Source organism: Mesoplodon bidens (genome assembly GCF_964165515.1).
Source record: "Mesoplodon bidens genome assembly, chromosome: 14".
Taxonomy (NCBI): Eukaryota; Metazoa; Chordata; class Mammalia; order Artiodactyla; family Ziphiidae; genus Mesoplodon; species Mesoplodon bidens.
In genome coordinates, this window is record NC_138170.1 from 34,572,271 (window position 1) to 34,584,961 (window position 12,691).

The 12,691-nt window shown below is 36.8% G+C and overlaps 1 protein-coding gene across 1 annotated transcript in view; it reads left to right on the top strand.

The window, feature by feature from the left end:
* RAB1A (RAB1A, member RAS oncogene family) overlaps nucleotides 1-10,661 on the top strand; it is a 28,241-nt gene extending 17,580 nt beyond the window's left edge. The window contains exons 3-6 of the mRNA XM_081254811.1: nucleotides 2,375-2,470; nucleotides 7,021-7,116; nucleotides 8,477-8,608; nucleotides 8,865-10,661. Of these exons, the coding sequence (XP_081110937.1) occupies nucleotides 2,375-2,470; nucleotides 7,021-7,116; nucleotides 8,477-8,608; nucleotides 8,865-9,062 (522 nt within the window). The 3' untranslated portion in view covers nucleotides 9,063-10,661. The remainder of the gene's footprint in view (nucleotides 1-2,374; nucleotides 2,471-7,020; nucleotides 7,117-8,476; nucleotides 8,609-8,864) is intronic.
* The last annotated feature ends 2,030 nt before the right edge of the window (nucleotides 10,662-12,691 follow it).

The window sequence follows — 12,691 nt, forward strand, 5'->3', positions numbered from 1 at the left end:
TTAAAATTAGATACTACTTAATTTTTATTAAATTGGCAAATATTAAAAATTAATTAATTAAAATTAAGAATAATTCCTAGTATTAAATCAGCAATTCTAGGTAGGTGGGAAGAAGCTGGCCTCTCTTGAGGAAAATGGCTATAGCCTGAGGTATTTGTGCTTCAAAGAAAATCCCTTCCAGGATGCCTATTGACCTAAGTCATAGGTTTTCATACGACCTACACAGTAGAATCACCTAGGATGCATTTTGAAAATACTGATTCTCACACCCCTGAAGTAGAGACAGGCTGTGAAAGGTATGATAAATGTATAATAAGCTTTGGGAGCACAGAGGGAAGAATCTCTTAACTATTGGCTGAAGAGTTGGGGAATGTTTGGACAGTCAGTATTGCCTGAGCTCAGAATTGAAAAATGAATAAAAATTGCCATGTGACCCAGGGACTGGGGAGTAGGGGGATAAAGCTTGGGAGTGGGGAGAAGGAGATACTGAGAATTTGGACAGTAGGAAGGGCGTGTGCAGTGGTTCAGAGGCATGCAAGTGAGGGTCATTTAGGGGTTTATAAGAATTCTAACAAAGTACGTGGCATGTACGAGTGCTGAATGAATGTTGATTGCATTCATTTTGTTCTCTATCCACTTTCTATAGTACCTGATGCTTATTAGACAAGTAAAAAATTTAAATTTAATGATGAGCATTTTGTCAAATTGCAGTCAATGCTTCAAGACTATCCTTTTATCCAGTGATTCTGTGTATGCATTAATGTGAATATATGTGGAGGATAAGTCAGCATAGCTACCTCTAGCCACTTGGAACTCTCTCTGATCACATTTTGTTCTTTAGTGATCTTTGTTTCAGTCTCATGTACTCATCAGGTTCAGCATTATCAAGACTTCCCCACACTGGCTTCATTTAATCCTTTTCCCCCTTCTCTTTTTTGGAAGTGCCACAAATGCAGATCCCAAATGTGTCATTTTCCCCTTATATACTTCAATATGTATTTCTAAGAACTGGACATTTTCCTATAAAATACATTTGTTGACAACAAAATTAATTTCCCTAGTTGTCTAAGAAGTGTGGTGTTATAGTTGGTTTGATTCACGATTCACAACATGGTTCACACAGACTCATAGACATAGAGAACAGACAGTGGTTGCCAAGGGGAGGGGAGGATGGGGTGGGATGGAGTGGGAGTTTGGGGTTAGCAAACGCAAACTATTATATATAGAATGGAAAAACAACAAGGTCCTACTGTATAGCACAGGGAACTATATTCAGTTTCCTGTGATAAACCATAATGGAGAAGAATAAAAAAAAAGAATTTGTATATACATATAATTGAATCACTTTGCTGAACAGCAGAAATTAACACAACATTGTAAATCAGCTATACTTCAATTAAAAAAAAAAGGTGTAATTTTAAAAGTTTAACCTTGAGTTAAACATTGTTCTCATAAAAACTTGTACACAAATGTTCACAGCAGCATTGTTCATAATAGCCAAAATGTAGAAACCACCCAAATGTCCACGAACTGATGAATGGATAAACAAAATGTGGTATATCCATACAGGGTACTATTTTTCAGCCATGAAAAGGAATGAAGCCATTAAAAGGAATGATCCGTGCTATAACATGGCTGAACCTTGAAAAGTTTATGCTGAGTGAAAGAAGCCAAACACAAAAGGCCACATTGTATAGAATTCCGTTCATGTGAAATGTCCAGAACAGGCAAATCCATGGAGACATGAAATAGATTAGTAGTTTCCAGAGTCTAGGGGGAGAGGAAGAAATGGAGAGTGCTTCTGGGTATAGGGTGTTCTTTGGGTGATGAAAATATGTTTTGGAATTAAATAGTGCTGATGGTTGCACGACCTTCTGAATATACTAAAAACGACTGAATTGTACACTTTAAAAGGGTGAATTTCATGTATGTGAGTTATATCTGTTTAAAAAGTTGTAACTGAGAAATAAAATTGACTTCTAAAAAATTTCAGGAGAGGACATGATCATAGCTTTGTGGTGAATAAGTTGGATGGGGAGGAGCAAGAGTTCCACTGATTAGAAAATTAGAAAAATCTTTCATAATCATTAAAAATATAAAACCTTTTTCTATGTGATGTATGTAAAGAATTTGCCAAGAGATGTTTGGAAAAATTAAAGAATAGCTATTGAAAAAAAATGTTTTAAGAAGAAACCATTGCTAAATAGCACTTTGTCTTCAGAACATGAACAGAGTGCAGGAGAGGATGGAGTGGCTGTTCTCAACATGTTACGCCTTATAAACTTTATCTGCTTTGTAGATAAAAGTTAACTTTGTATTTTCTTATTTACTCTATTGAACATTCATTTTAATTGTTAGCTTTTTTTCCCTTCAGGATGATACATATACGGAAAGCTATATCAGCACAATTGGTGTGGATTTCAAAATAAGAACTATAGAGTTAGATGGGAAAACAATCAAACTTCAAATAGTAAGTAATTTTTGGACTAGAAATTTTTGTGGAAACTATTTTGGTAAATTTAGAGTGTATTTGTTATTAATATGTTAACAAAATTAAAGTATCTTAAGAATCATTCATCTAATGACAGTGGTAGAATAAGAATTGTTTAGATGAAAAATGATAAAAGATTACCCTTCCTCATTGAATTTTCTATTCATAAAGCAGAAATACATGTTTTTAAGTCAAACTTGGTCCTAGTTCTTTTTCTTGTGCTTTTATCAGTGTGGTCTAAGGGGTCTAAGTTGAGGTTCACCTTGTCTTACAGCAGAAGTATATTGAGCAATTTTCATATGTCTTTTATTGTGCTGAATACTATGGAACATTAGAAGAAACCTAGGAGAGGTTCTTCATATGTGGTTTAGTTGAAGAGTATTTATTAGATAGTATGTAGCAACTCTGTAGAAAAGTAGAATTTTATTGGAAGGGAACTTAGCTTTTCTTACGTATTTTACAGCTCAGAAGATGGATGCTAAGAGATTCAGTGACTTGCCTACAGTTACTAGCAGAACCAAGTGACCCATAGCTCTCTGTTTTCAATATTTTGTGTCCCTGTGCCGTCCTCACTCCCTTATCCATCCTTATATCCTCAACCCTGAATTAGAAGTAGGCAGTTGTGGTAGAAACTTAATATGGGTCTGGGTATTACCAGTGTGGACATACCTATGGTCATAAAAAAAAAAACCTCTGGGTATCTTTTAGATATCTGGGTATCTGGGTATTAGTATGAGGTAACATAGAAAACAAGTGACTCTTCTTTATATAGAATTGATAACACCCTGAACTGGAAGGAGTTCTGAATTTGGAGTCAGAAAACTTGGATATGTTGTCTTCATTCTGCTATTTATTAGAGAGTCATGGGTTTAACTTCAGTCTTTTTCCTGACTCAGTTTCTTACCTCTAAAATGAGTGTGATAATGCTTGATTTACTAATAAGGTAGTTGTGAGAACCAAATCTATAGCTCTGTGTATGTGTGTATGATAATGTATGTGAAAGCCCTTTGTAAACTTTTAGGCAATACACAATTGTTACTGATGATACGACACACCCAGACAAGTGGATATTTGATAGGTTATTATTTTTTTATTTGTTCTCTTATGTGACTCTGATAAGGAAAAGAAAGGTACATTACAAAAGAATTGTGGATTTTGATACAAGTGAACACCCTTGATATCCCAAATTAGGACTTGCAAGGATGTAGTTATCAGAGATACCTTGAAATACTTTCAACCAATCAACAGAGTATCTTCCATATTGATTTTTGCCATTATATGTAGAGTGCCAACTTGGCACCATAAAGAATATTTCAGAAAGAAGCACCCAAGCCTGTAACTACTGACGTGAAATGATTGTGTTATGTGTGATCATTGGTCTTCATAACATTTGGGTATATATTTGTGAAACATTTATATATTGCTACTTCCTCTGGCTGGAAGGGATCTTATAGGTCACTCACTCAGTCTTCTTTCATCTTCTTTCATCTTTCCTTTCCCTATCTGGTGCCTTTTTTTGAACATTTCTGAGAAGCTCACCATTTTTCAAAGCAGCTAGTTCCATTTATAAATAACCTTTTAGTTATTAATTCTTTATTTTGAGCCAAAGCCAGTTTCCTTTAACTTCTGTCTCTTACTACTCTGCCTTTTGCAGCTGCCTGATAGAGATTAATTTCTTTTCTATTGGCAGCCTGCCATTTAGATTGATCTTACCACACCTTCTACCTCTGAAGTCGGTCATTCCTTTCTGGAAGCATGTTTTCAGAACCTTTTACAATTTGGGTTTGGGTTGCTCTTACATTTTATACATGCTGTTTATTAAAATATGATTCCTAAAATCAAATACAAAGATATAATCCAGCCAGTGTGACTACATGGGGTAAATTCTCTATTGATTCGGACTCTGAATTTCTTTTTTTTCTCTAACACTTCAGGAACTCATGCCATTTTCTCATCATTGGCCCATTCAAGGACATAAAAAGAAAACCTGCGTTTACTACATTTGCTATCTCAATAACCATTTTACCTACTAGTTTGGATCTTAAAGTTTTTGTTTTTTTTTGTTTTTAAGTCTTATATTTTGTGACTAGGGCATTAGAAACCTAAATGCAGGATTTTACTTTTAACCCTGTTACATTTCATCTTGCCTGGTTTGAATTACCCTTCCAAGTTTTCTGGGTCTTTCAAAATGATTGGGTTTATCTATATTTTAATTATCTTTTCTGCTTTTCCTGTTCAAGTGTGCCATCTGGGTCTTTATCAGAGTTGGTGATTACAGAACATTCAGTGGTGCGGGGCATGTACAGAGTGTAGTCCCGTACCATGAAAGGCCTCTTCCTGTGATGGTTTATTCATTTTCGAAGCTTTATGGAAATGCATACATTACACAGACATTCAGATAGATTCAAGGTTGAAGGGATGAATGAAACACAGCCCCATAGGAGATCCCATTTCAGTGGGAGAGACAAACATGGGAAAATCAGTTACCCTGTGATTATGAGGGGTAATGAGGATTATGTACATAGAGGGTGATCAGTTACAGAGGAAGGTGAAGGTACTGTTAGGATATAGAGTCAGCAGAGTTTTCAGAGTGGCAAGGAGACCTCAGAAATTTTGCTCTTTGGATGCCATTGCTTAGTCAGCTACAATTCTTTGTTAACATTTATTCAGAAACATTTTCTTCCTGTTGTTGTGCTATCTTTGTGAAACGGGTTGGTGGGCAGAGAAGAGAAGGGAACTAACATTTTATTGAGCAGCATCTATAATCAGGCGTTGTGCTAGGCATTTTACAAGCATTAGTTCATTTAAACTTAGCAATTCTATAAAGTGAGCGGTATCTGGGATTTATAGACGAAGAAACTGTTAGGTGACTCTTCCTAGAGTTAAATAACCAGGAAGCCAAAGAAGATGTTTTGAAGTCACGTTGGCTTGGCTCCAGAGGTCATGCTTCTCCAAGGATATCCTGAAAGACTTGAGGCTCCTTACTGATAACAGTAGATCTAGATAGTCTCCTGACTCTCATAGGCTAGTACTTTGGACGAAAAAGGTAATGAAGCTATGGTGGCTTTTGTTTGTTTTAAATTAACAATTGTCAATATACTACTTTATTTGCTTCATTATTACTTCTCCCCGCCCTCCCCCCTCAGTATGTTAAATTATAGATATGATACTTTATTCCAGAAATACTAATTATGCATCTCTATTTTACTATGTAAAATAGACATAGTAAAACAAAACTGACACTAATGCCTTAATGTTATCTAATATCGTTTGTATTTAAATTTCCCCAAAATTAAAGGTAATTTTTAACAGCTCTATGTTGGCTGGGTCTTAGAAAAGGAAGTGATTTCACTGAGTGCTCCTGAACTTTTTTTTTTTTTGCCATCTAGGACTAGTGGGGATCAATGTCAAGTTCACAGATATATTCCAGAACTTTACAATTCCTTCCCACTAAAGGCTGTGGCATCTTAATCTCCACTTGTCTTAGGCGTTAAGTCCATTTTTTGTTTTTGTTTCTTTAATGGTAACCATTAAGTAACCATTCTGTTATTTCCCCATCAATCAAGATGTTATCTTTTACCGGTATTTTTTAGTGGGGTAGGTAGCTTTTTTTTTAAAAAACAATTTTTTTTTAAGAAACGGACATTGTCTAGGAGCAAGTTAAACAAAATTCTCATTGCCCTGGTTAAAGTCGTGGCTTTAAAAATCTGTTTTCTTCATTTTTTTTTTTGGCTGCATTGGGTCTTCATTGCTGCGCGTGGGCTCTCTCTAGTTGTTGCGAGCAGAGGCTACTCTTCGTTGAGGTGCGGTGGCTTCTCTTACTGCGGAGCATGGGCTCTAGGCACACGGGCTCAGTAGTTGTGGTACACGGGCTTAGTTGCTCCATGGCATACGGGATCTTCCCGGACTAGGACTGGAATCTGTGTCCCCTGCATTGGCAGGTGGATTCTTAACCACTGTGCCACCAGGGAGTCCCTTGATATTTTTAATAGTTTTTTTTAACCCAGAACTTTAATGTAGCAAGGTTATTTGTTTCCAGTGTTGGAGCCTAAATGAAATGTGGTAAAGTGCTCTTAAAATGAACTTTATAAAAGTATTTGGAATCATCTTACCTACATTGTTTTCCCTAGGATTAAAATAATTGTTCCTGAGATGGCTAAAGTGCTATCTTGACTGGTGGTTATCTGCATTAGGTCCTTTCAGTGCTTTTCCATGATGATAAATTGTGCTAGCAAGTAATTTTGTCTTATGTGTGAGAGGTGTACTGTTACGGGGGTGTTAGTAGACCAGTAGCTTTATAGTATTGGTAGCATTACTGCAAGCTAAATCAGACACCACCTTCTTTTCTGGACCTTCGGGTATTTGGCAGTTACCCTGCAATTTAGTAGTGTGAGCACAGAGAGCTACTGTCTCTATATCAAATCCTGGTAATCCACAACTATGTAAACTAAACTGTTCTCCCTCCTCCCTCCTTTTCCCCAAGTCTGTTTTCATGGAACTGTTTGGATTTCTTGATTGTTTTATAATAGTGGGACACAGCAGGCCAAGAAAGGTTCCGCACCATCACCTCCAGTTACTACAGAGGAGCCCACGGCATCATCGTTGTGTATGATGTGACAGATCAGGTAAGCTCCAGGAAAAACTGTGTTACACTGACAAAGTAGTAGTCACTCTTCGAGAAATAGCAGACGAGTTGCCTTTACATATAAGCCACCAGCATCATTTATACGGCAGAAAACTCTGTCCACCCCTGACGAAGTGAATGACATAAAGAGCAGTGTTTCTAAACCAGCGTCTCTCTTAAGGACAGGTACATTGTTACTTTTCTCCCCTACATCATTTGAACACCTAATGAATGGGTCAACCAAAATTTCCTAATATGTTCCTTTAGTAAATAGGAAATGTAGTAATTGGTTTTACATTTGCTTTCAAGGGACCCAAGTTATATTTATTATCAACTAGATAACTGATCATTTTGTCAAGAGTGTGTGGGGAACTGAGATTGTTTGGCTTATGCTGTTTTTGGTGCCAAGTGTTAACAGGAGTTTGCCTGGTAATCAGACCTGTCGGAATTGCCAAAAGTAAGATTAGAGGCTTCTGCCTGTGGAGTATGTGGTTCAGAAATAGGATGAGCTCTGAGGAAGATTTTAAGAGCAGAGTGAGTAGCTAAAGGTGAGCTGTTGAAAGAAGGTAGGGGGATGTGGAGATAGTGTGAAGAATGTGGTCCGAGGGCCATAACTGATCTTTTGACCAGAAAGTTAGAAAATTTCAGGGTCCTTTTATTTTGCCCGTCAAAGAAAAGAATGAAAGATGAACTCTGAAAATTAGAATATATAATTCTTGTAGGAGATGTTAAATCTCACCCCAACTATGAAATCATGGCTAATTAGGAGATAGCTAGAATTACAGACTTTAGATTCAGCACCATTAGGGGTATTGGGTGAGTGATATCAACATGAGGAAAAAAATGTTGCTAGTTTTAAAAATCTCCAGTAATGACTTGTAATATTTAAAAATGGAAAATTTCCTCCCTTAAATATGACTATGGAAAAGAAAACAAGCATCTTTACTTTGGACCCGTTTATTTAATAATTCTTGACATCTCTAGTAGTTCACATTTAGTAGGTTTATTCACAAACCAAAATTCTGTCACGTTTCAAAAACCAGGTTTTGTAGTGCATATAAATGGCATACTCCGAAACAATTGGATTTGCCTGAGCTGTAGTTTAATGCTGAGCTGTATTTCCCTCTCAGATAAGGCATTTTCATCCTCAAGGCTTCAAATTCTGTTTTCTTATGCATGTACATATGTATCATCATTTTAATGTCAGTTCACTTCTCTCCCAGCATTAGAGTTCTTCTTTTGTAGCTAGATTGTCTCACTAGCTCGTCTTAGGTCAGGAAGAGATACATCTGTTTATCACTTGCTTCATTAGAACAGTTGTGTCCAGAACTGTATTATCATTCTTTAAAATGTCTTTTTAGGAGTCCTTCAACAATGTTAAACAGTGGCTGCAGGAAATAGACCGTTACGCCAGTGAAAACGTCAACAAGTTGTTGGTAGGGAACAAATGTGATCTGACCACAAAGAAAGTAGTAGACTACACAACAGCAAAGGTATGTTTAAAGTTTGATTTTCAAACTGAATTGGAAGGTGCTGAATTTGAATTATATATGGGTATGGAGTCACACAATGGCCGCAACTGCCTTAGCTTTTAAAAATACATGCGCCAGAATACTTTGACAGTAATAATTTGTGCAGTGTCTACTTGGATTCAGTAAACTTAGTCCTTCATCACTCCCCATTTCAGATGATGAAATGCACTAAGTGAAAAAGATTTTTCAATTAATTGTGCCTTGTATGTTCTCTTAGGAATTTGCTGATTCCCTCGGAATTCCATTTTTGGAAACCAGTGCTAAGAATGCAACGAATGTAGAACAGTCTTTCATGACAATGGCAGCTGAGATTAAAAAGCGAATGGGTCCTGGAGCAACAGCTGGTGGTGCAGAGAAGTCCAATGTTAAAATCCAGAGCACTCCGGTCAAGCAGTCAGGTGGAGGTTGCTGCTAAAATTTGCCTCCGTCCTTTTCTCACAGCAATGAATTTGCAATCTGAACCCGTGAAAAAAAACAAAATTGCCTGAATTGTACTGTATGTAGCTGCACTACAACAGATTCTTACCGTCTCCACAAAGGTCAGAGATTGTAAATGGTCAATACTGACTTTTTTTTTATTCCCTTGACTCAAGACAGCTAACTTCATTTTCAGAACTGTTTTAAACCTTTGTGTGCTGGTTTATAAAATAATGTGTGTAATCCTTGTTGCTTTCCTGATACCAGACTGTTTCCCGTGGTTGGTTAGAATATATTTTGTTTTGATGTTTATATTGGCATGTTTAGATGTCAGGTTTAGTCTTCTGAAGATGAAGTTCAGCCATTTTGTATCAAACAGCACAACCAGTGTCTGTCACTTTCCATGCATAAAGTTTAGTGAGATGTTATATGTAAGATCTGATTTGCTAGTTCTTCCTCGTAGAGTTATAAACGGAAAGATTACACTATCTGATTAATAGTTTCTTCATACTCTGCATATAATTTGTGGCTGCAGAATATTGTAATTTGTTGCACACTATGTAACAAAACAACTGAAGATATGTTTAATAAATATTGTACTTATTGGAAGTAATATCAAAATGTATGGTGATAAGTATTGTTTTAATTCTTATGGCTAAAGGGAAATAGAGCCTTGCATTATACTCAAAACAGCCATTTGTGTGTGCAACCAGGGCATTGTAGACCTATCTTAGAGCAACATCCAATATGCTTTCCAGATAATATAACTAATAAATGACCTAGGGAGGCTTCCGTGCTGCATAGGGATTTAACCAAGCTTAGTGGTTCAGGGAGATGTATGCTGTCTAGCCTGTTAACTCTGATCCTTCTCTAAAAACCATTTGAAATGGCTTCACTGATCAACATTTTAATTCTGTGGTAGAGGTGGAAAGCAGCACACCTCTTCTAAGTGGAAGATGATTAGACTAACGTGTGCTAATAGTTTCTTCCATGCTTGGGATCAGATGTCAGCTCTCTTATCCTCCACAACTGTGTAGATTGGAGGAGAGTTAAAGCATTGAAGTAGAAGGCAGGAAATTTACTCTTTGCCCTAATTTTAGAAATTATATCCCTTAAAATTAGCTGGAAACAGGAATGCTGGGTGGGAATGATAAATGAGAGAAATATATTTATTTCAGTCGAATTTTGCACACGTGAAAGTTTTGTTAACTAGGACCTTAAAGAAAGATCCTAGGGTTGGTTTTTATTGTGGGGACAAAAATCTTTTGCTAATAACACTGGCATTTTAAGGTGATAGAAGTCAAAGAAAGATTGTTTCCTTGGGGTTGAACTAGCAGCCAAAACATTCTTTACTTAGGGGCTTGGGATGTGGCTGTTGGCAATGCATTTCATGGTGGGGTCTTTAATTCAGTGGTAAAATTTAAGCTAAAACAAGCCAAAAATTATAGGTTTCTTTATTTTCACTAAACAGGCAATTGAAATACACGGTACAAAAATAAGTGGTAAGATTATTGTAAAATGAAATGGACAGAATAAATATTCAATCTAATTTTCCATCTATGAGAATTTCACAATAAAATCACAGTTTACTTTGTATTATAGATGTGCTTGTTGGATCTATTCATCCTCACATAAGGCAACTGAAAAATTCCTCAAGTTACCGGTAGTTATTTGGGTGAAGATTTTTTTTTTAATGCTTCAGAAGGTTTGTGGTTTTTTTGCCTTATCAATACAGTATACAGGGGGAAAGAATTCAAACTGTGTTTTAAAGTAGATGATACAAATGTTAGAAGTGTGATGCAGTTCAGTTTTATACAGCAAGTTCAAACTGTCAGCTTATTCTTGGTGAGTTAGTTAGCAAAAAAACATTACATGAATTTGAGATGTAAGCATATTTACATACTTACTTAGTTTGGAAAATGCTAGTGTTCTTTTTCCCCCATGGCAGTCCAGACTGGGGCTTACTGTAAGATGTTTCAGCATGCTTCACTACTTGCTATTTTAAATTTGCCAATAAATGCAGTTTGGGGGGGGGGGTGGAATTCCCATTCCTACCCCCATTTTCAAGTACAAATATTTCAAGCTACTATGGGCTTTTAATAATCTGTTCAACTCAGTAGAGGGAACTATTGCTTGCCATATTTTAAATAATATAAGTGGCTGCCATGAATTAGCTTACAGAAGTGAAGCGTGTTCTAAACCTAAGCAGTCACAGTCTCCGGGAATCCTTACAGGATGACGATAGCCATTCTGGTATGAGCAGTAACTTCCTGTTCTTTGACGTTGGACCAGAATTTCCTTTGGCATGTATGTCGCCATTGCAGCATATTTTACATCGGCCCTTCTTTATGTTCCCACTTAAACTTCAAAACAGCCCTGTATTGACACTGTCTCCTATGTGCAGATGAGCTTAGCCATGGAGCTTCAGCAAGAACCCAGGTTTTGAAACTGCCAATCCAGCTCCTAGTACTGCCACTTCCCTGTGGACTTCAGTTCTACTAATTTAAGGGGACTCTACTAGGAAATTATAAAACAGGTAAACTTGGGATTTTGGAACTACATGATGTGTCACTGGAAGGCACTGCTGTCCTTAAGGTAGTATGTACCACAGTGCACTGGCCAGCCAGGCCTCTTGAATCTAACCTGGCTGTATTTGCTCATGGAATGCTGCTGGCAGCGTCGTCCTAGTCAGAAACAATTTCAGCTTGAGTTGTAAGGGAGGTCTTCAACTTCTTATAGCACTGCCGAAGACCTCATTAACGGTTGTGTTCATACTCTTCAGTGGCATTCACAACTAGGTCCAGAGTAGGCACCCTTCAGTCACACCTTATTTCAAACATTATTCACACCTTATTTGAACAAAAACAGCTTAGATCATCTCTAGGTAAAAGCAGTATTTTGTTGGGAAACAGGGTGTGCTCCGAAATAAAATACTCTGTGAAAATTCCTGTCAGCTGAAGCTGATTATAATTATTAGGTTGAATGGTAGAATGGCATGTTCAGCATTCAACTGCTACAAAATACCATCAGTCAGTCAGTTTCTATAGGATTGTCATCTTCAATTTTTTTGCTGACTAGTAAGACTTATTTTCATGCCGGTCAAATGTTAGTAAATAAATGGTTTAACTCCCAAGGGCTATCCTGTAACACACTCATTGGAAAGGCATGTACCAATTTATAGCCACAGAGAGAAGGTGAAATATATCAATTTAAGAACAGAGGCCATTAGATGGGCCTTTTTCACCAATTCTAGGCTTTTAAGAATGTTTTACATATGTAATGATCTGCTAGGAAGGTGTTTTGTCTTTTTAAATCTCACTATGTGTGGAACCAAGATTAAAATAGAGATGGCAGAATCATAATACACAGAACGTGCCCTTAAGCATTATGATAAATCATACCAGAGTAACAGAGGCACTTGAAATACTGCATTTTATATAGCTACTATTGAATTATATATAGTTTTACTTCATAGTCAATCTTTAAATATTAGAACTTACAGCTCATCTTCCAGCATAGTCTGAGAAATTTTGAAGCAGAAAAGTCACGTTCATAGGATTTTAGTTCACACCTAGGTGGACGAGATGGTGTTAAGCTTATGTGGCTCAGCCCCCAAAACTAAAGTCC